This window comes from Nipponia nippon, unplaced genomic scaffold (genome assembly GCF_047370975.1).
Source record: "Nipponia nippon isolate SJK-2023a ecotype South Korea unplaced genomic scaffold, ASM4737097v1 scaffold_44, whole genome shotgun sequence".
Taxonomy (NCBI): Eukaryota; Metazoa; Chordata; class Aves; order Pelecaniformes; family Threskiornithidae; genus Nipponia; species Nipponia nippon.
Window position 1 is genome coordinate 771,610 of NW_028262363.1, and position 24,518 is coordinate 796,127.

Genomic DNA, 24,518 nt, shown 5'->3' on the forward strand with positions numbered 1-24,518 from the left:
GGACCCCAAAAGAGGGGCAGAGTTCGGGGGCCCCCAAATCAGGGTCAAAGGGGACCCCAAAGCGGCGGCCAAGTTATGGGGACCCCCCCCCCCAAAAGGGGGGCGGGGGCAGAGTGAAGGGGACCCCAAAACAGGAGCCCCTCCCCCCCCCCCCCCCAAAGCCGGGGCTGATGCCGGTGACCCCGATTCCCCCCTCCGGGGCGGCCAATGGGGTTGTTTCTTCCTGGTGTAAATCAGGAAGAGCCTCGGGGGCCAATGGGGCGGCTCCCCCCTCCCCCCCGTCCCCGCCCTCCGTCCGTCCGTCCGTCCGTCCGCTCCCCACAGTGCCACCTCCCCCCCCCCCCAAAAACCACCCTTGAGGAGACCTTGGTCACCCTTGGTTCCCACCAAGGCCACCCAATGGCCCCGTGTCACCTCCTGCCCCACGGCCCTCTGGGTATCGGTCGCACCGAGGGCACCTCCTCCCCTCCGTGTCCCCGTCCCGGCTGCGTTGTCATCGTCACCTCGTTTGTCACCTCCTTCCTTCAGCCCCCGCCAGGTCCTGCCGAGAACTGGGGTGGCCGGTTTGGGCACCTCGAGGTGGCACCGGGGCAACGGGTTCAGCTTGGGGACCCTGGGACGCGGAGGGGGACAAGGGACAGGGGTGGGGCCTGGCATGGAGCTCAGAGGGATGTCACCCATGGGGACGGGCGCCTGTCCCCATCTCCAGGGTCAGATGCCACCAACGGGGACAGACACCCATCGCAGGCGCAGATGTCACCCATGGGGACAAGGTCCTGTCCCCATCTCCAGGGTCAGATGCCACCAACGGGGACAGACACCCATCGCAGGCGCAGATGTCACCCATGGGGACAAGGTCCTGTCCCCATCTCCAGGGTCAGATGCCACCAACGGGGACAGACACCCATCGTAGGCGCAGATGTCACCCATGGGGACGGGCGCCTGTCCCCATCTCCAGGGTCAGATGCCACCAACGGGGACAGACACCCATCGTAGGCACAGATGTCACCCATGGGGACAAGGTCCTGTCCCCATCTCCAGGGTCAGATGCCACCAACGGGGACAGACACCCATCGTAGGCACAGATGTCACCCATGGGGACAAGGTCCTGTCCCCATCTCCAAGGTCAGATGCCACCAACGGGGACAGACACCCATCGCAGGCGCAGATGTCACCCATGGGGACGGGCGCCTGTCCCCATCTCCAGGGTCAGATGCCACCAACGGGGACAGACACCCATCGTAGGCGCAGATGTCACCCATGGGGACAAGTTCCTGTCCCCATCGCCAGGGTCAGATGCCACCAACGGGGACAGACACCCATCGTAGGCGCAGATGTCACCCATGGGGACGGGCGCCTGTCCCCATCTCCAGGGTCAGATGCCACCAACGGGGACAGACACCCATCGTAGGCACAGATGTCACCCATGGGGACAAGGTCCTGTCCCCATCTCCAAGGTCAGATGCCACCAACGGGGACAGACACCCATCGCAGGCGCAGATGTCACCCATGGGGACAAGGTCCTGTCCCCATCTCCAGGGTCAGATGCCACCAACGGGGACAGACACCCATCGTAGGCGCAGATGTCACCCATGGGGACGGGCGCCTGTCCCCATCTCCAGGGTCAGATGCCACCAACGGGGACAGACACCCATCGTAGGCACAGATGTCACCCATGGGGACAAGGTCCTGTCCCCATCTCCAGGGTCAGATGCCACCAACGGGGACAGACACCCATCGTAGGCACAGATGTCACCCATGGGGACAAGGTCCTGTCCCCATCTCCAAGGTCAGATGCCACCAACGGGGACAGACACCCATCGCAGGCGCAGATGTCACCCATGGGGACGGGCGCCTGTCCCCATCTCCAGGGTCAGATGCCACCAACGGGGACAGACACCCATCGTAGGCGCAGATGTCACCCATGGGGACAAGTTCCTGTCCCCATCGCCAGGGTCAGATGCCACCAACGGGGACAGACACCCATCGTAGGCGCAGATGTCACCCATGGGGACGGGCGCCTGTCCCCGTCTCCAGGGTCAGATGCCACCAACGGGGACAGACACCCATCGTAGGCGCAGATGTCACCCATGGGGACGGGCGCCTGTCCCCATCTCCAGGGTCAGATGCCACCAACGGGGACAGACACCCATCGTAGGCGCAGATGTCACCCATGGGGACGGGCGCCTGTCCCCGTCTCCAGGGTCAGATGCCACCAACGGGGACAGACACCCATCGTAGGCGCAGATGTCACCCATGGGGACGGGCGCCTGTCCCCATCTCCAGGGTCAGATGCCACCAACGGGGACAGACACCCATCGCAGGCGCAGATGTCACCCATGGGGACAAGTTCCTGTCCCCATCTCCAGGGTCAGATGCCACCAACGGGGACAGACACCCATCGTAGGCGCAGATGTCACCCATGGGGACGGGCGCCTGTCCCCATCTCCAGGGTCAGATGCCACCAACGGTGGTGGGCACCCATCCCTGGCATGGAGCAAGACGCCATTGAGGGTGATGGCCACCGGTGGGCACGCTGTCACCCCTTGGTGTCCCCGAGGTGTCCCCCTGCCTCCCCCTGAGGTCTCCCATGAGGCTTCTCATGAACTTGGCACCCTAAGGGACAAGAGGACTTGTCCCCACGGGGCTGAGGTCCCTTCAGGACTCCATCATCTGGGGACATCTGGGGACATCTGGGGACATCTGGGGACAGTCCCCAAAACAGCGCTGCCACCTCGAAGGGAGAGCTCCTCCCGAGCTCCCCTCATTAGAAGATTAATTAGTCCTAACGAGGGTTCCTTCTCCACAAGCCCACGGAGGACCTTCCACGAGGTCCTCGTGTCCCCAACGAGGTCCTCGTGTCCCCAACGCCCCCGCTGCAGCCCCCCCCCCCCTCCCCCTTCCCTGGGTGACCTTGACTTTCAACGTGGCTCCTAATGAACGCGGCCTTGACGGCTGTCATTGGTTCGTTCGTTAATTAGCTAATTAATGGCCTCGAGAGTTTGGGAGAAGAAAGTTCCCGGCTCTGGTAGGTGCGCAGGGATTGGGCCGAGGATTAATTAATATTAATTATTAATTAATCTCATTAATGAGGCCCTTTCCCCAGCGCAGGGCGGGGAGGAGGAGCCCGCGTCCGCGGGGGGGGGGGGGGTTGCTCGTTAGCGCTAATGAGGGAAAGCCGGCCGTGCCGCTCATGAAATGGTTGGGGTCGTTCCCCCCCCCCCCAAATCCAGTTACACCTGCAATTCCCACTGGCCTCACTCCCCAGTGCTCCCAGTGCTCCCAGTTCCCATTGCCCCCCCCCCAAATCCCCCCCCAAATCCAGTTATTCCTGCAATTCCCACTTACCCCCACTCCCCAGTGCTCCCAGTTCCCACTGCCCCCCAAATCCCCCCAAATCTAGTTACCTCCCCAGTTCCCACTTACCCCCACTCCCCAGTGCTCCCAGTTCCCACTGCCCCCCCAAATCCCCCCAAATCCAGTTACCTCCCCAGTTCCCACTTACCCCCACTCCCCTGTACTCCCAGTTCCCACTGCCCCCCATCAAATCCCCCCAAATCCAGTTACCCCCCCAATTCCCACTTACTCCCACTCCCCAGTGCTCCCAGTGCTCCCAGTTCCCACTGCCCCCTTCATATCCCATGCAAATCCAGTTACACCCCTGTCTTCCACTGGCCCCCACTCCCCAGTGCTCCCAGTGCTACCAGTTCCCACTGCCCCCCCCTAAAATCCCCCCTCCAAATCCAGTTACTCCTGCAATTCCCACTGGCCTCACTCCCCAGTGCTCCCAGTCCTCCCAGTTCCCACTGGCCCCCCAAATCCCACCCAAATCCAGTTACCCCCCAATTCCCACTGCCCCCCGCTCCCCAGTGCTCCCAGCCCCCCCAGTCCCCACTCCCCTCCACTCCCCAGTGTCCCCAATTCCCACTGACCCCCCAAATCCAGTTACACCCCATCTCCCACTGCCCCCCGCTCCCCAGTGCTCCCAGCACCCCCAGTTCCCACTGCTCCCCCCTAAACCCCACCCAAATCCAGTTATCCCCCCAGTTCCCACTGCCCCCCGCTCCCCAGTGCTCCCAGTTCCCACTGCTCCCCCTAAACCCCACCCAAATCCAGTTACACCCCCAATTCCCACTGCCCCCCGCTCCCCAGTGCTCCCAGCACCCCCAGTTCCCACTGCTCCCCCTAAACCCCACCCAAATCCAGTTACACCCCCAATTCCCACTGCCCCCCGCTCCCCAGTGCTCCCAGTTCCCATTGCCCTGCTCAAATCCCACCCAAATCCAGTTACACCCCCAATTCCCACTGCCCCCCGCTCCCCAGTGCTCCCAGCACCCCCAGTTCCCACTGCTCCCCCCTAAACCCCACCCAAATCCAGTTACACCCCCAATTCCCACTGCCCCCCGCTCCCCAGTGCTCCCAGTTCCCATTGCCCTGCTCAAATCCCACCCAAATCCAGTTACACCCCCAATTCCCACTGCCCCCCGCTCCCCAGTGCTCCCAGCACCCCCAGTTCCCACTGCTCCCCCTAAACCCCACCCAAATCCAGTTACACCCCCAATTCCCACTGCCCCCCGCTCCCCAGTGCTCCCAGTGCTCCCAGTGCTCCCCATCCCTCCCTGCCCGGAACCAACCCCCTCCATGACTCCATCTCTCCGCTTTCGGTCTTTTCCTTTATTTTTCCACTCAAATTTCCCCCTTTCCCAAGTGCATTCTGGGAAATTCGGGGCTCCTGCCCATCCCCCACCCCAAAGAAGGAGGTGGCGCCCCCTCACGGGGGACGTCCCGGGGGGGGGGGGGGAGGGGCAAGATGGCGGTGGTGGAGCTGGAGGTCTCACTGATTCCCGATGAATTTCCTGATCCAGGGCACAGCTTGGCAGACGTTGGCGTAGACGCCGGGTTGTCCCGCGCGCCCGCAGACGGCCATGCCCCACGAGACCACGCCTTGCAGCACCCCGTTGCACACCAAGGGACCCCCGGAGTCACCCTGTGGGGACAGGAGCACGTGGTGGGGCTCACAGACCTTCCACGGAGCCGTCCACGTGCCATGGCCCAGCCCCAGCTCCATGGCTCAAGCAGAAGGTCGGTGGTGGGAACCCAAACCTTGCGTGGACCCGTCCACGTGCCATGACCCAGCTTCATGGCTCAAGCAGAAGGTCGGTGGTGGGAACCCAAACCTTCCATGGACTTGACCACGTGCCATGGCCCAGCTCCAGCTCCATGGCTCAAGCAGAAGGTCCTTGGTGGAACCCAAACCTTCCATGGACTTGACCACGTGCCATGACCCAGCTCCATGGCTCAAGCAGAAGGTCGGTGGTGGGAACCCAAACCTTGCGTGGACCCGTCCACGTGCCATGACCCAGCCCCGTGGCTCAAGCAGAAGGTTGTTGTTGGGTACCCAAACCTTGCATGGACATGACCACGTGCCATGGCCCAGCCCCATAGCTCAAGCAGAAGGTTGTTGTTGGGTAGCCAAACCTTGCGTGGACCCATCCATGTGCCATGGCCCTTCCCTGGTTTTATGGGTAGGGTTGGAGATAACAGTGGAGGAACCCAAACCTCGCATGAACTTGTCCACGTGCCAGAGCCCATCCCCAGCTCCGTGGCTGAAGCACGAGGTAGTTGTGGAGAACCCAGACCTTGCATGGACCCATCCACGTGCCGTGGCCCTTCCTTGCTTTTTATAGCTTGGCTCAAAGGAACCCAAGACTTGCGTGGACCCATCCCACCTTGTGTTGGAACTCAAAGCCACCCCAAACCCCTCCTTTCCCCAGCAGCGACCTCGGAGGTGGCTGAAGGGACGTCACCCCCGCTCTTACCTGGCAGGAATCCACGCCCCCCTGGGGGACGCCGGCGCAGAACATGTTGGGGGTGATGGCGTTGCCGTACGCCCTGGCGCACTTGTCCCTCCCAAAGGTTTCGATGGTGGCACACTGCAAATCTTTGGGCAGCTTTGCTGCAGGAGAAGGTGGGGATGGAGAGAGAGGGTGAGAAGGGACAACTCCCGAACGCTGAGGCCTGAGGAGACCTCGTTACACTTCTGGTAGGCTTCTTTGGGAGGTGGACAACGGAGATGCCTCCATCAGAGATGGGTCAACCCAAGGAAAACCCAACTAGAAGTCGTTCTCCGCGGGGAGCTGCTCACTGGGCAGAGTTAAGGTGACATCAGGGAAGCCCTTGTCCCATTTTCCCAGCTGAGGTGGCCACCCGACCTCCTTGGCAAGCTCTCTCCCCCGCCCCGTTGCCTTCCCCCATCCCACCTCTTCCACCCAGGTCTCCACCACAAGCCAGTACCTCCAGGGGACTTGGTCGTGCCCCAGCCAGAGACGGTGCACCTCATCCCGTCCATGGGACACCTCGTGGCTAATCTGATCTTCTTGATGCTGTTGCTGAAGCGCACGGGTCTGTTCAGCCGCAGGACCATGAAGTCGTTGTCATTCTTGCGGGGGTTGTAGGCCGGATGGACAATTTGTCTTGAAATCAACCTCACCTCTCCCGTTCCATCCCGTAACGTGCCCGTCCCGATTAACACCTGGACATCTCTGCCAGGGGAAGAAGGTCAAGAAATCAGTGCCGGTCCCTCCCGAGGAGGCGCTTAAACCCTTGGCCTCAGGGGTTGTCCAGCGAGGAGATGATCAAGACCTGTCCGTTGAAGCTTCTCCGCAAGGCGGAGTTAAGGTGATCCGGCCGTGGGACCACCTTATCCTGTTTCCCTTGGGGAGGAGGCTGGGAAAACAGGCTCGAGGATTCATGAGCCACCTCTCCTCCAAGAGCTCTTTGATGGCTCAGGTACCCTGAGGGCATCTCCCACCTCCACGAGAAACCGTTGGGGGGGGTGGGGTGTCTCTTGACTTCAACTCCTTGACTCCATCTTGCAAGAGTCCCACCTGCAACATCTCAACAACGTTGCCCCGAGCCCAACTTCTTGCCAACTTCCCTTCTGCTTCTTTTCCCCATTATTTCCCTTCCTAAAGGTCCAGCTTCCTCTCCCAGGACCTTGAGGAGAAGCTGGAGAAACTGGGGGGGGGGGCAGGGCACCCGCTCCACTTAGTGTCATCACTTGGGAGATCATGGGAGATCCCCATGCCTGGAACATCAACACCTAGAGCTACTTGGTGGTAGGACACCAGCTTCTGGAGGTAACATCTGGGGTACAAATATCTGGATGTACCAACCTCTGGATACCTCTGGAGGTACCCGCTTCTGGAGCTACCAGTCCCTGGAGGTGCCAGACTCAACATCTGGACACCCAAAGCTGAACGTGTTCACATCTGGAGGCCCCAAACTTTGGCGGCGCCAACATCTGGGGCCTCTCTCTCTGGATACCACCCTTTGGAGGCATCAGCCGCCTGGAAGTGCCAACATCTGGGCGCTAACACCTGGAAGCCCCACCTCTCACCCTTGGTCATTGAAGGGTCTTGGGAAAGGAGCCATTGGCTCATAGGAAGCCATGGGGCACGTGAGCACGGAGCCGGCTTACCTGATTGGCTGCCTGCAGTGGGCAGCCGTCAGGACCCATTGGGCATCTATCAAGCTTCCTCCACACAGGATTTGACCCCTCTTGATGAGGGCAACTTGGAAAGGGCGTTGGTTGATGGAGCAGGGTCGCCCGCCGATGATACGGGACTCGTCCTGGTCCGACACTGTAACACAGAGCACCCAAGGGCGCGGTGAGCGCGGTCGCGCGGCCGCAGCCCGGCCGCGGCGTCTTCCAAAGAAACCTGAGGCTTTGGGTCGAAAAGGCAGCGAAACGTTGCAAAAGGGTCTTTAAAAAGGCGAAATGAACGAGAAGAGCGAAAGGTTTCTCTTTTTCACCCTCAAATTCTCGTCGGAACGGTCAAAAGTCACCTTAAAAACCTAAAAATAATCGTTTTTTTTAATTTACTGGGTCACTTATCTGAGGTCCCACCAGGCTTTTTTTTTTGGGGGGGGGGATGAAAAAGAGATGATTTGGGGACCCGTTGAAATCCAACCACTTGTAGCCAAGACTGAAGAAGTCCTTGAAGGTCTCGTTTTCTCCTGGTGCCATTTGATGGAGCTCAGGACTCCACGAGCACCCAGCCCAGGTGGAGGAGTGAGGTGGGAGCTCCCAGGAGACCCCCCGGGGACCGGTCTGTCGTGCCAGGTTGTGCCAATGAGCTGTCTTGGAAATCACCGCGCGTCAGGAAGTCACCAGGGGCCACTTATCTCCGCCGGTTTCGCCATGTACCTCTGGGAGGGGCATCCGTTTCCACCTCTAAGATTCCTCCCAGCCCAAGATTGGACTCCAAAAGGGAGATGACGCACCTCTAAAAGAGCTGATTTCTTCGTCCTCGGTTGGTGAGAAAGCCTGTAGGACCTGCTCGAAAAGTCTCCTACCTCCTGGGTGGCTCACGTACCCAGGACTCCTCGTTAGGACCAGGGTAGGAGATGGTTGCATCAACACAAGCAGAAGAAGCCCTGACGCAGGGAGAAATGATAAGAGGAGTTCGCTCAGGAATGTGAGTCCTTACGTCGCTCTGGAGCCCGAGGTGTCTTGGTCCCATCAGGTTGAGAAGAAAGAGAGAGGGCTACCAGCTCGGTTTGAGGGTCTTCGGTTATGTCAGGGTCTTCCCACTTGAAGCCCCCACTTCTGACATGGATCTCCCCATCTTTCAGGTCTTTGGAGGCATCTCCCTCAGCTTTAGGTGGCTGCAGAAGCATCTCCCTTGGCTTCAGGTGGCCGCAGAAGCATCTCCCTAGGCTTTAGGTGGCTGCAGAAGCATCTCCCTAGGCTTTAGGTGGCCACAGAAGCATCTCTTCTGGCTTTAGGTGGCTGCAGAAGCATCTCCCTAGGCTTTAGGTGGCCGCAGAAGCATCTCCCTCGGCTTTAGGTGGCTGCAGAAGCATCTCCCTAGGCTTTAGGTGGCCACAGAAGCATCTCTTCCGGCTTTAGGTGGCCGCAGAAGCATCTCCCTAGGCTTTAGGTGGCCACAGAAGCATCTCTTCCGGCTTTAGGTGGCCACAGAAGCATCTCTTCCGGCTTTAGGTGGCCGCAGAAGCATCTCCCTAGGCTTTAGGTGGCCACAGAAGCATCTCTCCCGGCTTTAGGTGGCCACAGAAGCATCTCTTCCGGCTTTAGGTGGCCACAGAAGTATCTCCCTAGGCTTTAGGTGGCCACAGCAGATGGGTGTCCGCTGGCGTTGCCTGACGTTCTTGGAGAAAGGAAGGGACCATTCTGAGAGACAATCCCACCCCATCCAACGCCAGGCGCCTACAAGATGAGGTGCCCTTCCCCTTCTCAGGAGCTCTGTGATGAATGAGGTTTGCAGGGCGACCATCTTGAGGCCATGACCATCTTGAGGCTGTGACCACGCAGAGCTCCGCTTGGGTGTCCACGCAACGGGAGTCCAAAGCCTTGCGACGCGTTCCTGGCGTCCCTCCTGGCCTCCAGCAGCAAAACCTTTTGGGAACCTCAGGTGGCACCTTGGCCAAGGCCACCGCAGAAGATCCCTGATGCTGAGTGGTGGCCAAGTGGGAGGAGATGAGATTTACAAAAAAAAAAAAAGGAATCATCTGCAAAAAAAGAGGGGTCTTTTCAAGGAACAAGACCTCCCTCCCACCCCAAAAACGTCCAGTAGGACTTTCAAATGGGAGACATCAAGTCCTTGGGCTCTGAGATGTCCTCATGGGTGTTGGGGCTGAGTCCTTCACGTCGCGGTCTGGGCCACCCCAGATGTTTTGGGGAGAAGTCACCACTCCAAGCGTTTGACCACCTGGGCGAAGAGCCTTATCGACTGCAGTGCGCGCGCGAGGTGGCTCCGCTCCGCGGCATCTGCAATTGCCTTCCACCAAAGGTTGGGACATTGGAATTTACCAGTGGGACTGGTTTGTGCTGGTGGGGATTACAGCCTGTGACAACAGGAGACGCCCGAGTTTCAAGCCACCTGGAATTTGCCACTATCCGGTCCCGGCAACGCTGCCAAAGTCGGAGGGTGGGAAATCATCCTCCCGCAAAAGCTCATCGGGGAAGCATCCCTGGTCACCGCAAGGGCCGTCCTTGAGCCTTTCGAGACCAACCAGCAGGTTTAGATTCCACCAAGCTCCTTGAAGGCATCTCAGCAGCTTCCCTGAGCTCCCAGGGTGGAAGGGTATCCATCAACAAAGGTCAATCAGTGAAGACGTGGGCAACGGGAGAGGGTGGATCCTGCCCTCTGGTAGAATCCATCCCCTGGCTTTCCAGAGGTTACCGGTAACCAGAGAGCTCCAACCAAGGTGATGGTGGCTCCATCCCACGTGATAAACTCGCCCCCAAGAAAACAGTTCTTAGACAGTCACGGGGCAAATTATCCAGCCGTTGTGTCTGGACACGACCTCGTTCCTTCTCCGCAGGACCTGGGCGTTTCGGATTCAGCTCCGGGGTCATGGATTTGGGTTAAGAAGCACCGAGATCGGGTCAGATCCGAGGTCTTCGCAACCAACGGTCAGAAATCCCAGGAGTCCTCTTTCCACCCCATCCAGTCGGGTTCTCCTTGGGCGGAGCATCATTTTGGAGGCCAGAAGAAAGGAAGGGGATGTTTCCATCGGGATTAAGTCTCTCCTTTCTTTCCCTCACCCTGGGTGATTCTTTTGCTCTCCTTCTTTTTGCAGCTGTAACAGAAATCCCCGTACGAACTTCCAGAGGAGGGAAAGAAGTTATCCCGGAGATCCCAGCGCCTCCAAGGGGAGGCAGGAATTTTCCCGCTGCGTCTCTTGCGGGACCATTTCTCCACATCAAGGTGGTTGCTTTATCTCAGCCCGAAACCAAAACAGGTTTCGAAACTGTAGGGCCTTGCCCAAACCTTCCCGTCGGCAAGATTCCCACGAGCCAAGAGAAGGCATCTCCTCATCCCATCCCATCCCATCCCATCCCATCCCATCCCATCCCATCCCATCCCATCCCATTGGACACATTCCCCTACAAGATGCCCGTCAAACACCCGTGGTGTCTCCATCCTCCCTCCTCGGCCACTGGTTTGACTTACGGTCATAGCCTTCGTTGACCTTCACCTGAGCTTGCGCCAGCGACGGGGTGGGCAGCAACAATCCGGCTGCGAGGATGAAGACGGAGATGAAGCCGAAGGTCCTGTGCCCGTCACGAGCCATTCCTGGGGCAGAGAAACCAAACTGGATCAGCCCCGGGGCTGCGGGAGAGCGGCTGGTGCCACGTGGGGCTACGGGGAAGGTCCCGCGTGGGATGGAGGCGACGTGACCGAGATGCCGGCGGTGTTTTGGTGCACCTTCACCCTTACGGACCTTGGGGTGGTCTCGGTCCTTCTTCTCCACCCTGTTTCGGTTGAGCTCAGCTCGCCGGTGGCACCAAACCCACCTGCACGAGCTCAGGAAGGACCACCACCCTCCCAGTCGCCGCGAAACGGGGAGATCCGAGCTCAACTGGGATACGGAGGGCGTTCCCACCAAACCCGTCCAAACCAGAGCCACCGCGTGGGCTGAGCGCGTGGGGATGGATTGATCTGACCCGTGAGAAACATCCACCAAGAGATGGAGAACCCCCGGATGCCTGGTTCCCACGTAGCATCCATCCCTCGGCGGGATGTCCGTGGTCCTGGCCACGGGGATGGACTCACCTGCCAGAGGAGAAGGACGGGGCTGGCTCGACACGTCGGGAAGCTGAGAGCCGGTGGCTTGGGCATATTTATACCTGGGGTGAAAAGTAGGCCGTGTCTCCGGCGGGGTGAGTCAAGAGCGGTTGGGCGACGGGTCCGCGCGGCAGCGGAGCGAGCGTGGCCTGTGGGTGTCTCCCCGGCCCCGTGGGTGATTATGGCTTTGATGTCCCAGAGGAAACGCTGCTGGGTTCCTCGGCAAAGGGGAAACGCCCGCTCCTCCCATCGTCGCGGCCGCCCCGCACACGGGGTTGAGGGAGTTCCGAAAACAGGTCGTCCAGGCGGATCGGCTGGCTCACCCCTCCCCCCATCGCGGTGGGGGGGGGTGGGTTTCCCTTCCCATCCCCCCCCCGGGGGAGGAGGGGGGTGTCGGGGTGCCGACCCGGCCCTTGGGTGTTGTGAAATATAATGGTGCTGCCTCCCGCCCGGCCTTGCTGGCTGTCTGTCCGGCTGGCTGGCTGCCCATCTGGCCGGCTGTAAGGCTGCCTGGCCAGCTGCCCACTCGCCTGCCCGTCCGTCTGTCCGTCCGTCTGTCTGTCTGCTGCCCCGGTTCTCTACCCATCTGTCCAGCCGTCCGTCTATCTGCCCATCCATCCACCTGTTTGCCTCTTGATCCAGCTGTCTACTTGTCTCTCCATCCGTCTGTCCGTCCGTCCACCTATCTGCCCAGCCATCTGTCTGTCTGTCTGTCCAAGCAACTGTAAGTCTGCCTGGATATCTGTCCGTCTGTCCTCCCACCTGCCTGTCCATCCATCTATCTCCACATCTACCTGGCTGTAAGCCTGGCCGTCCATCTGTCCACCCACCTGTCTGGCCATCCGACTGTAAGTCTGTCCATCTGCCTGTCCATACAGCCGTCTGTCCCCCATCCGTCTGTCTTTCTGTTCACCCAACTGTAAGTCTGTCTGTCCATCTCCCTGGCCATTTGCCCATCCGTCCATCCATCCATCTGTCCATCTGACTGCAAGTCTGTCTGTCCCACAGCCTCTCTGTCCGTCTCTCTGGCTCATCTGTCTACCCGTCCATCAGCCATTCGCCTCTCCGTCTGTCCATTGGCCCGTCTGTCCGTCCATCTGCCATCAGCCAGTCCGTCCGCTCACGCCTCTGTCCCTTCAGCTCTCCGTCTAGCTGCCCATCTGGCCGTCCATCTGTCCAGCCATCTCTCCATTTGATTGTCTTTCCAGCGAGCTGGATAGCTGTCTGTCCATCTGTCCTCCTATCTATCCGTCCATCCGTCTGTCGATCCGTTCCTTCATCCATCTGTCCATCCGTCTGTCCATCCCTCCATCCGTCTGTCCATCCCTCTGTCTATCCCTCCATCTATCCCTCCATCCGTCTGTCCATCCCTCCATCCCTCTGTCCGTCCATCCCTCTGTCCATCCCTCTGTCCATCCCTCCATCTCTCCATCCCTCTGTCCGTCTGTCTGTCCATCCCTCCGTCCCTCTGTCCATCCCTCCATCCCTCTGTCCATCTCTCCCTCCATCCGTCTGTCCATCCCTCCATCCCTCTGTCCCTCCATCCCTCTGTCCATCCCTCTGTCCATCCCTCCATCCCTCCATCCATCTGTCCATCCCTCTGTCCGTCTGTCTGTCCATCCCTCCGTCCATCCCTCCGTCCCTCTGTCCATCCCTCCCTCCATCCGTCTGTCCATCCCTCCATCCATCTGCCCACGTCGCACACACGAGCACGCCAGGAGCCGGGCAGACCTCACGTTACGCCCACGCCTGTGCCCGCGTGCGCAAGGGCGGGGCTTGGCGTGCGCGACGGGATGCCACCACCAAGGAGGGACCCTCGTGGCTCCAGGGTTGGGGACACAGCCCCTTGGAGGTCCCCAGGGACCTACGTGTCACCTTCCTTTGGCACCTGGCGCCGGTTGCACGTCCCCGATGAGTAACGCCGCAGATGTGGGTGAGCGATGGGCGAGGCCACGTCCCGTTGCCAACCCAGCTGAGCCCTGCGAGTCGCTTCTGGTGAGTCAAGGGGCCACCGGGGATGGGGGTGGCACTTGTCCCCCTCAGCTGGGCACTGTCCCCAACCCCGGAGGTGTGTCACCTCCCCTTCCTCGCTCCCCCAACCCCAACGGCACAGGGGTCTGGAGGGTCTTCAAGGTGGGAGGTGACCACCCCGTGCCCAGAGAGGGTGACCCAGGTGCAATCAGTGTCACCCGCCATCCCCAGGGCCACCTGGGACATCTCCACCCCGGGGCGGTGGCAGCAGCCGAGGACCCCGGTGTCTCCTGGCCCTTCCCGGGGCGGCTTTCGCTTGCGCGCCGGGGCGTCAGCCAGGCGCCGGACAGATGGGACGGGTGGCCCAAAATTCCTGCTGAGCTCAGCAGCGGTCGCCAGCCCCTGGCACCGCTTTCCGGGGGGTTCAAGCCATCTTCACCCATGGTTCTTCTCCCCTGGGAGAGCCGTGCTCGAGCTCCGGCACATCCTTGCAGCGGGAAGGGCCCAAAAGGATTTTAGGCACTGAGGGGTCCTCTAAAGCCACCCCAGCCTGGCCGTCCTTGACGTCGGTGGGACCAGAGCTGGAACGTGGGTGCGGGAGCTCCAGGGGTGGTGTGAAGGCACCTCCGTGCCTCTTCAACGGCCCTTTCGGTAGGGCCAGGAGAGGAGATGAGGTTGGGAGCAGCTCAAGGCAATTAACAGCCTGACGAGCAATTAAGGGTGGAGAAGCCCAGGAGCTGAGTCCTGACGAAAGGAAAGGCCTGGGTGGGATGAATCACGGTTTGGAGATGCTGATCTCGCTCTCTGCTGGTGGCAAGAGGAAGCCTGGGGCTGGGTTTGGTCCTAAACCTGGAGGTGAAGCTGAAGATCCTGGAAGGGCAACTGTCCCAGCAGATCCACGGAGATCTGGTCTGCGGCGATCCTCACCAAAGAGGTTGTGGGCTTGGGGAGCCCATCTGTGGAGGCCTGGCCCATGGAGATCCCATCCCATCCCATGGAGGTCTGGTCCACCGAGACCTAATCCACCAGGCTGATTTCCTCCCATGGAGATCTGGTCCACAAAGATCCCATCCACCAGGGTCCTGTCCACCAGGATCCCAGCCAGTGGAGGTCAGGTCCACTAAGATCCCATCCATGGAGGCCTGGTCCCTGAAAATCTCAGCTACAGGGATCCTGTCTGTGGAGATCCTGTCCGTGGAGTGGTCAGCTGCAGAGATCGTCCCCTCCATGGGGATCCGTCCTACGGAGCGCCTGGGCCGTGGCTGATCCTGGGGGAGAGATGCGGTGGGCAGAGATCTCAGCCCCTGGGATCCTGTCCATGGAGATGCCACCCACGAAGGGACAGGACGCGGAGATCCCGGGCCACGGAGGTCAATTCCGCAAGGCTTCAAACCACCCGGGTCCCATCCTTGGGGATCCCCTCTGTGGGAATCCACCCTACAGCCACCACCAGCCGCGGTGATCTGGTCCACCGAGATCCCATCCACGGGGATCCCGTCCGTGGGGACCTGCTCTATAGACACCCTTGGCCGTGAAGGTCCACAGAGATCCCATCCCCGGGGATCCCTGATCCCCTGGGGACTGGGGGGACGTCGCAAGGTGACCCGGGGGCTCCCAAGGGGAAGAGAGATCCTGGGTGGGGACAGGGGACACGTGAGGGGAGAGGAGAGCTCGTGGCGGGGTGACGTGAGGGACACGAGGGCACGTGAGGGGACTCGGAGCTCGTGAGGGGACACGGGGGGGAGCCCATGAGGGGACATGGGGAGACCCAAGGGGACAGCGGAGCATAGGAGGGGACAGGAGGGGACACAGGGCCACATGAGGGGGACAGGGGGGACCATGAAGGGACACGAGGGCATGTGGGGGGGACATGAGGGGACACAGGGCCACATGAGGGGGACAGGGGGGACCATGAAGGGACACGAGGGCACGTGGGGGGGTCATGAGGGGACAGGGGAGCAACACGATGGGGATGCAGGCAGATGAGGGGACGTGGGGGGACATTAGGGGACATGGAGGGATGTGGGGGACCCAGGAGCCCACAGGGGGACTTGGGGGGGGGGACACATGAGGGGACACAGGGCACATAAGGGGATAAGAGGTGACATGGGGGGGCCACGAGGGGATGTGGGGACCCAGGGACACAAGCAGGGCCATGGGGACGCCCCGTGGGGAGCCCATGAGGGGCCCCCGAGCCCCACGGCGATGGCGGGCAGGGGGGGGACGGGGGGGGGGGGACGGGGACACGACCGATGACGTTAGTGCAGCGCTGGGGGCTGGGGCTGGGTCCAACCAGTTCTCCCAGTTCCTCAGCTCCCAGCTCGGTGGTGTAATTAGTGCTAATTACCTAATTACCCTGCGGGCCCAGGCAGAGCCAGCCCGGGCCTGCCACCCACTGCCAGGGCCACCCAAGGACCTCCTGCCCCCCCCCCCCCCGCCAGCTTCCAGTGGCAGGGAGGGGACATGCCATCCCCCCCACCCCGTCCCCTCCCAGATGTCCTCACAGCCCCGGGAGCGCTGTGCCTGGGGTGGCCCTGGGTGACACAAGAGGTGGCAGTGCCCTGGGTGACATGGTAGGTGGCCCGCCTTGACACATGGAGTGACAAGGACCGGGGGTGGCAGCGCCCTGGGTGACACAAGGGGGTGGCAGTGCCCTGGGTGACCCGGGGGGGGTGGCCCTGGGTGACTCATGGGCTGGCGGCACCGTGGGTGGCTGTGCCCTGGGTGAGACAGGGGGTGGCTCAGGGGACACGGGTGACACGGGAGTGATGGTGTCGGGTGCCAGTGGTGCCGGTTTCTCGGAGGCAGTGGCCACGTTCCAGCTGTTCCCGGCATGGTTCAGTGTCACCTCCACGGACACGGTGACTTACCGGACCCCATGGACCCGGCTGTGCCACCTCCACCTCCGTGAACGTCTTGGCTTGACCCCAAGGGCTGCATTGCCCGGACCTCCATGGCCTCGACCCCAACGATGTGACGACCAGTCCTCCATGGGCACAGGAGGTTGACCTCATTAGACCTCCATAGACACATCAGGTAGACCCCATGTTGATAGAGCCCAGTGGCCACGTTGACCAGACCTCCAGGAACACATTGACCAGACCTCCAGGAACACGTTGACCAGACCTCCATGGCCACGTTGACCAGACCTCCATGGCCACGTTGACCAGACCTCCAGGAACACATTAACCAGACCTCCAGGAACACATTGACCAGCCCTCCATGGCCACGTTGACCAGCCCTCCATGGCCACGTTGACCAGACCTCCAGGAACACGTTGACCAGCCCTCCATGGCCACGTTGACCAGCCCTCCATGGCCACGTTGACCAGACCTCCAGGAACACGTTGACCAGCCCTCCATGGCCACGTTGACCAGCCCTCCAGGAACACATTGACCAGCCCTCCATGGCCACGTTGACCAGCCCTCCATGGCCACGTTGACCAGACCTCCAGGAACACGTTGACCAGCCCTCCATGGCCACGTTGACCAGACCTCCAGGAACAGGTTGACCAGCCCTCCATGGCCACGTTGACCAACCCTCCATGGCCACGTTGACCAACCCTCCATGGATGACGGACGAGCTGGAGCCGCCTGTGCCGGAGCCCAACGTGGCAGCCCACCACAGCTGCTGGCCACCAACATGGGACCCTCCAAGTCAGCCCATCTTCACGGCATGCTGAAAGGTGGTTGAACCTTCCCGTGAAATGCTGAGCGAGAGCTGGAAGTCACCAGTGGCCACCGTTGGCCCCGGCAACGACGACCAATCGCTTCTCCACCTCCCTGGGGATTTGGACCTGGACCAAAACCTCTTTCCCCACCGCAGCGGCCAGACGAGGCCCACACCCTCCAACGCGCCGGGCCTCAGCCACGTGGGGCAAGAGGGAGGGTGACACCTTGCGCAAGGCGACCGGCGTCGCTCCCTGCCCCGCTGAGCCACGGGGGACGACACGTGATGGCCTGACCTTGCCAGGTCTCCTCTTCCACCGGGGAAGACATCGAGGTGTTTTTGCAGCCCACCAACCCCGCCGCCGCGTCCCGTCGACGCGCCGCGGTGAAGCCGGGCTGGCACCGCTCTCTGTCCCACCCCCGCCACCAAGGTGGGATCACGGAGATCCCATGGAGAGGAAAAAATCCCACCCCTTCCTGCAAAAATAGAGGCCTCAGCTCCATGCGAAGAGGTAAATTTGGCCTCCAGCGGGTGATTTCTTCCCGCTCACGAGCCAGCGTGGCCTGGGTGGATGCTCCTCGTCGGGAAGGTGAAACAGCCCTGATCTACTGCCAAGTTACCCCAGGTGGGGAAATTTGGCCCCTTCTGCTCCCGCTGAGTCACAGGGAAATTTCTCCCCTCTGGGGCTGGGAAGTTCTCCCCTGGTCACGCGTTGGCCCGGGGAGATGGGGCTGGGATGGTGGCACCAAGAAGGAGGGTCTGGCTCTGGGGCATGGCGAGGGCTTGGTGCTTTTGGGGAGGGGACATCAAGCTGGATTTTGTCCCCTCACGGTGGTGCAAAGAGCCCTGGGTGAGCCCGACACAGTCAATGGATCTGCTCCGTGGTGGGGTCAACAGGTCTACCTACGGTAGGGTCAACAGGTCTACTTCATGGTGGTCTACCCCATGACGGGGCCATCAGATCTGCCCCACGGTGGGGTTGAGAGGTCTACTGCAGTGGGGTCAACAGGTCTGCCTCATGGTGGTCTACCCCATGGTGGGGCCAAGAGATCTGCCCCACGGTGGGGTCACCAGGTCTACCTGGAGTAGGGTTACCAGGTCTACCCCATGGCCAAGGTCTACCCCACGGTGGAGTCAACAGGTCAACCCCATGACGTGGCCAACAGCTCTACCCCCAAAGACGGTGAGCTGGGTCTTCTCCTGCCCCTAGGAGATCTGGGGCAACTCAGGGCACCTCGACCTACCAGAGCTGTCCTCCGCCCGGTAAAGACGTGGTGAAAAGCCACGTCAAAAAAACCTTTATTCATCGACATCTCAACAGGGTCCCGGGGTCAACCCCTGCCCCGCCACCCCCAGGGCATGTGCCGCAGCGCTCGGACCGGCCGGCTCTGGGGACCTTCATCAGGGGAGGAGGAGGAGGAGGAGCTGTGGGGTCCAATGGCCGTTGGGGCTGGGATGGATTGGGGGATGGGGGGGTGGGGGGAGGGGGCTCAGTTCCTTCGCATGGTCTCCTGGAGCCACCGGGTGTATTTGCAGAGGTTGACGTAGACGCCGGGTTTCTTAGGGTCCCCGCAGATGCCCGGGCCCCAAGAGACGATACCTTGGAGCCGCCCGTCACACATGAGGGGTCCCCCGGAGTCACCCTGACGAGGGAAGAAGGGGGGGGGGGGGGGGCCACGTGGGGGTCTGGGACTCATGGTCCGCCCTGAAGAACCACCCCGAATTGGGGGCCATTTCCGGGTGGACCTGGCACCTCCATCCCACCAAGGAGACGTTCTCCTCTCGTCGCCGAGTGACACCGTCTCACCTCCCACCCTACGTACCCAAATCCCCTCTGGGTGCTGCCGGCTGCACCGAATCGTGCCCGTTCTCAGCCCGAAACCTTCCCTCGTGGGACCTCACCCAAGGGTCCCCGAACGACCCGACCCTTGCACCCACCTGGCAGGAGTCAGCGCGACTACGGGACTCGCCCGCGCACACCATGTTGGCGGTGACGGAGCCGGGGTAGATGCGTCGGCATTGCTCTTCCGAGACGATGGTGACCTTGGTGCAGTGGAGATCCTCAGGGAAGGTGACTACGGGTGATGGAGGACATGAGGTCACCCAGGGGAGATGGACCAAGTGATCCAACCCCAACCCAGCTCTTTGCCCTGGAGCTCATCTCCCTTCTTCTTCTTGTTGGCACCAGGAGCTCCAAGGCTTCCTGGTGTCCTGACCGAGGTCACCCAGATGCTTGGGTTCCCTCAGAGGTCAAAGGGTGCCTAAGGGTCAGGGTGGGACCAACGGGACTGCGAGGGGCTTTGGGGGAAGCCCCTGGGGAGGGGACACGCACGTAGAGCTTCTCAGCGCACCCCAGATGTTTGGGTCCCCAGGCTTCGTACCTTCAGGGCTGGTGGTGGACCCCCAGCCCGAGATCTGGCAGGTTTTGCCGGGCACGGGACAGCGGGAAGCCAGCGGCAGCGGCTTCACGTGCTTGGTGACGTGGATGGGCAGGAGGAACTTGATGAGCATCAGGTCGCCGTCCTTGTTGGTGTCGTTGTAACGCGGGTACTTGAAGACCTTGGCTGAGCGTCGCCACTGCTCGATGCCACCCGAGTCCTTGTGGCTCTGGCCCCCCAACCGCACGCTGATGAAGCTGATGGAGCCAAAGGCGGGGGGGGGGGGGGGGTCCATGGTGGAGACGAGGGGGGCCCCGGGGACCCACACAAAGCAGGGGCAGAGGCAGAGCCACGGTGACAGAAGGTGGTGATAAGGGCAGAAGAAGCAAAAGTAGAAAAGGGCAGAGTTTAGGTCATGGCTTCCAAAAAAAGGAGCAGAATTTAGGCTCTGCCCTCCAAAAAAGGGCAGAATTTAGGCTCTACGCAGGCAGAAAAGAGGCAGAGTGAAGCCCACCGAGATGCCATCAACCCTCCCAACCTGCTTGGCTGGAAAGCAGGACCTCAAGTGCCACCCGGACCAATTCTTGGTTGGTCTCAACCCATTGACACCAAAACCCAGCAGGCACCGTTGCCCCCGTGGCCTCCTACCCTGGGACGTGGCAGTGGGCGGCCGTCAGCACCCAGTTCTTGTCCACCAGCGTCCCTCCGCAGAGGAACTTCTCCCCTTTGAAGAGGGCAGCCTGCCAGGGCAGGTCGCAGGAGGTCCCCTCGATCACCCACAGGACGTTCCTCGAGGCTGTGGGGAGAAAAAAGGGAGATGACACAGGGGACACGGGTGGTCTGGGACCTTCTCTGATGTCATCCACCCCAGGGAGATGGGACACAGGTAGGATGGGACCTTCTGGTGTGACGTGGCCACCCCCTGGTGGCCCCGTCTCCATGTCCCCTGAGTCCTGGACAAGGAGGTGGAGCAATGGTGGAAGAAGGTGGTCCAGCTTGGGAGAGACCAGGAGGTCCATGGGGTGGATAGGGGACACCTGGGAGAAATGGGGGTCCCGTGGGTGGCCATGGGGTCCCTGGGGCAGATGTGGGGCACCCATGCCCGACGCAGAGGGTTGGGGAGCACCCAAGGTGGATGTGGGGTGGTTGGGGGGACACCCACGACAGACAAAAGCCCCCAGGGTGGACTTGGTGGTCCCCCAAGTAGACGTGGTAGCCCTGGGGTGGACACAGGGGTCCTGCAGATGGATGTGGGGGTCCCACAGGTGGACACAGGACACCCAAAGTAGATGCGGAGGGTCCTTGAGGTGGACATGGGGCACCTAGGGCAGATGTGGGGCCTCTGAGGAGGACACAGGGGTCCCACGGGTGGACGGGGGGCATCCAAGGTGGACCACGGGTGGATGTGGGGCACCCAAGGTGGACGTGGGGGTCCCACGGGTGGACCACGGGTGGACGTGTGGCACCCAAGTGGACGGGGGGGTCCCACGGGTGGACGTGGGGCACCCAAGGGGGACGGGGGGGTCCCACAGGTGGAAACAGGACCCCTGGGGAAGACACGAGACCCCTTGGAGAAGACGCGGGGGCCCCACAAGCTGGACGTGGGGTATCCAAGATGGACGTGGGGGTCCCACAGGTGGACGTGGGTCCTACAAGGTGGACGTGGGGGTCCTGTGGCAGGACACGGAGCACCCAAGGTGAGCGTGGGGGTCCCACAGGTGGACGCGGGACTCCTTGGGGTGGATGTAAGGGTCCCACGGGTGGTCATGGGGCATCCGAGGTGGACGTGGGGGTCCCACGGGTGGACATGGGGCACCCAAGGTGGACATGGGGGTCCAACGGGTGGACCACGGGTGGACGTGTGGCACCCAAGTGGACGGGGGGGGTCCCACAGGTGGATGTGGGGCACCCAAGTGGACGTGGGGGTCCCATGGGTGGTCATGGGGCATCCAAGGTGGCCACGGGGGTCCCATGGGTGGCCACGGGGGGGTCCCACGGTCTCTCCTACCTGTGGGTGCCAGCGCCAGGAGCATCACGAGCAGGACCTTCATGCCGGAGGGCCGGGAGCTGCGGGGAGATGGCGAGGGGGTGGCTCCGGCCCCGGGGGGAGAGGGAGGCGGGGGGGGCGCCCTGGTAGGGTGGGGGTTGGGGTGGGGGAGACAGGGTGTCGGGAGGACAGGGGGTAAATGAGGATGGGAAAAGGGGGATGGGAAAAGGGAAAAGGGGGGAGGGAGGACGGGAAAAGGGGGGAAGGGAGGATGGGGAGGGGGGAGGAGGACAGGAAAGGAGGGATGGGAAAAGGGGGGAAGGAGGGATGGGAAAAGGGGGGAAGGGAGGACGGGAAAAGGGGGGAAGGGAAAGGAGGGAAGGGAGAGGGGGAAGGGAAAGGAGGGAAGGGAGGACAGGAAAGGAGGGAAAAGGGGGAAGAGAAGACGGGAAGGGGGAAGGGAAAGGGAGAAGGAGGACGGGAAAAGGAGGGAAGGGAGGACGGGAAAGACCAGAGGACGAGGGGGAGGGAGGGAGGGCGGGGGGAGGGAGGAGAGAAGGCCGGGAGCCGCCCTGACCGCCCCTCGGGGCACCTCAGGGACCCCCACCCCATCCCCCAATGGGTGCCACCACCCCCCCCAACCCCCACCCCAGGGCCCCCATCTTCCTACCGGGGGCTGGCGCGGGGCCGCGCGGCCACGGGGAGGGGAGGCTCCACCCGAGCTGGTGAAGCGCCGCGGCCGCGGGCGCGTCTTCCTCCTGCCACCGCCAAGCCCGGGTTTTTATCTGGGACCGGAGGAGGAAACGGTTTCCTCCGCCTTCTCCTCTAATCTGGCCACGGTTCCGGCACCTTCCGCCAGGCTCCGGAAAACCCAGGCCACGGGGTGGCCCCACCAGTTGGGGGGGACTGGGCTGGGCTGAGGATGGTGGGGAGGGCACTGGGATGTGGCTCTGGGGGGGTTAAACACCAAAACGTGGCTCCTCGGTGGGCACCAGAACCTGGGGTTGGATGGGGATGGGTGAGAGGACACCAGGACACGTCTCCGGTGGGGTCAACCCCAAAACGTGGCTCCTTGGTGGGTACCAGAACCTGGGGCTGGATGGGGATGGGTGAGAGGACACCAGGACACGTCTCCGGTGGGGTCAACCCCAAAACGTGGCTCCTCGGTGGGTACCAGAACCTGGGGTTGGATGAGATGGTTGAGAGGACACCAGGACACATCTCCGGTGGGGTCAACCCCAAAACGTGGCTCCTCGGTGGGTACCAGAACCTGGGGCTGGATGGGGATGGGTGAGAGGACACCAGGACACGTCTCCGGTGGGGTCAACCCCAAAACGTGGCTCCTTGGTGGGTACCAGAACCTGGGGCTGGATGAGGACCACCGAGAGGAGACTGGGCCACAGCTTTGAGGGCTCAAAGCCCAAACGTGGCTCCTCATCAGCTGCAGAAACCAAAGATGGATGAGGCCGGTGGAGAGGGCACCAAGACGTGGCCGAACTCCAAAACGTGGCTCTTTGTTGGGCGTGGGAACCCAGGGTTAAAGATGAGGACGGTGAAGAGGACACCGAGCCACGTCGCTGGGGCGGTCAACCCCAAACTGGAGCTCCCCGTTCAGGGCGTGAGCGGGGATTGGAGGAGGGTGGTTGAGAGGGCGCCAGGAGACGGCTGGGATGGGGTTGGACCACAAAACGTGGCTCCTCACTGGTTGTAAGACCTGGGGTTGGAGGAGGCTGGTGGAGGGGACGTCTTCGATGGAGGTGGACGCCAAACCGTGGCTCCTCGATGGACGCAGGGATGGAGAAGGTGGCGGAGAGGCCACCAGGACCTGTCTCCAGTAGGGGTCAAGGTCAAAACGTGGCAGGGCCCCGATTGGTTGAGAGGTGATGATGAGGTCCAACCTCAACACGTGGCTCCTGGCCGGATGCAGGGCCCCGATTGGCCGAGAGATGATGACGAGGTCCAACCTCGACACGTGGCTCCTGGTTGGATGCAGGGCCCCGATTGGCCGAGAGATGATGACGAGGTCCAACCTCAACACGTGGCTCCTGGTTGGATGCAGGGCCCGGATTGGCCGGGAGGTGATGACGAGGTCCAACCTCGACACGCGGCTCCTGGCCGGATGCAGGGCCCCGATTGGCCGGGAGGTGATGACGAGGTCCAACCTCGACACGCGGCCTCTGGTTGGATGCAGGGCCCCGATTGGCCGAGAGATGATGACGAGGTCCAACCTCGACACGCGGCTCTTGGTTGGATGCAGGGCCCCGATTGGCCGAGAGACGATGACGAGGTCCAACCTCGACACGTGGCTCCTGGTTGGATGCAGGGCCCCGATTGGCCGAGAGGTGATGAGGTCCAACCTCGACACGCGGCTCCTGGCCGGAGGCAGGGCCCCGATTGGCCGAGAGGTGATGACGAGGTTCAACCTCGACACGTGGCTCCTGGTTGGACGCAGGGCCCCGATTGGTCGAGAGGTGATGAGGTCCAACCTCAACATGCGGCTCCTGGTTGGATGCAGGGCCCCGATTGGCCGAGAGGTGATGAGGTCCAACCTCGACACGCGGCTCCTGGCCGGAGGCAGGCCCCGATTGGCCGGGAAGCGCCGGGCCGCGGCTCATCCTTTCCGGTGTTTTCCAGTCCCCCGTGGACGCCCGTGGCCCCGGCCACCCCGTACTGGGCATGGTGGAGCTCATCAGGCACCCCCAGTGCCTCCCAGTTCAACCCCAGAGGACCTCCCAGCACCCCATCTCCTCTCCCTTCCACCACAGCGGCCTCCCAGTTCTTCCCAGTTCCTCCCAGTTCAAACCCAGAGGACCTCGTAGAACATCCCTGCACCCCTTCCTCTGCCCCACCACAGTGGCCTCCCAGTTCCTCCCAGTTCAACCCCAGAGGACCTCTCAGCACCCCTTCCTCCACCCC

General features: G+C 62.0%; 2 protein-coding genes across 3 annotated transcripts; both read right to left on the reverse strand.

The window, feature by feature from the left end:
• Nucleotides 1-4,834: 4,834 nt before the first annotated feature.
• Nucleotides 4,835-12,881, reverse strand: LOC104012643 (kallikrein-14). Its single transcript, XM_087778537.1, has 7 exons — nt 12,640-12,881; nt 11,586-11,659; nt 10,983-11,105; nt 7,481-7,643; nt 6,295-6,542; nt 5,820-5,956; nt 4,835-4,987 (listed from the first exon to the last, which is right to left on the reverse strand). The coding sequence occupies exons 1-7, from the start codon at nt 12,879-12,881 to the stop codon at nt 4,835-4,837; spliced, it is 1,140 nt and encodes a 379-aa protein (XP_087634663.1).
• A 5,639-nt stretch (nt 12,882-18,520) lies between these two features.
• On the reverse strand, nt 18,521-24,418 carry LOC104012642 (kallikrein-11-like). Of its 2 annotated transcripts, none has more exons than XM_087778476.1 (6): nt 23,501-24,418; nt 21,624-21,682; nt 20,264-20,411; nt 19,619-19,872; nt 19,176-19,312; nt 18,521-18,880 (listed from the first exon to the last, which is right to left on the reverse strand). In XM_087778476.1, exons 1-6 carry the CDS (start codon nt 24,094-24,096, stop codon nt 18,728-18,730), a joined length of 1,347 nt encoding a protein of 448 aa, XP_087634602.1. In that variant the 5' UTR covers nt 24,097-24,418; the 3' UTR covers nt 18,521-18,727. The 2 variants fall into 2 exon arrangements, with proteins under 2 accessions (XP_087634602.1, XP_087634603.1); XM_087778477.1 differs by lacking the exon at nt 23,501-24,418 and adding an exon at nt 22,273-23,484.
• Nucleotides 24,419-24,518: the final 100 nt, after the last annotated feature.

Excerpts from the sequence above, each read along its gene's own strand:
- LOC104012643 (XM_087778537.1), bottom strand. The coding sequence starts at position 12,881 with ATGGATGAAGGAACGGATCGACAGACGGATGGACGGATAGATAGGAGG. Across the intron at positions 11,660-12,639 it reads GGCGAATGGCTGATGGACGG|GTATAAATATGCCCAAGCCA; the intron begins GTAGACAGATGA and ends TTTTCACCCCAG. Across the intron at positions 7,644-10,982 it reads GGTCAACGAAGGCTATGACC|TGTCGGACCAGGACGAGTCC; the intron begins GTAAGTCAAACC and ends TCTGTGTTACAG.
- LOC104012642 (XM_087778476.1), bottom strand. The coding sequence starts at position 24,096 with ATGTTGAGGTTGGACCTCATCACCTCTCGACCAATCGGGGCCCTGCGT. Across the intron at positions 21,683-23,500 it reads GCCAGGAGCCACGTGTTGAG|CTCCCGGCCCTCCGGCATGA; the intron begins GTTGGACCTCAT and ends ATCTCCCCGCAG. Across the intron at positions 18,881-19,175 it reads GTCGCGCTGACTCCTGCCAG|GGTGACTCCGGGGGACCCCT; the intron begins GTGGGTGCAAGG and ends TTCCCTCGTCAG.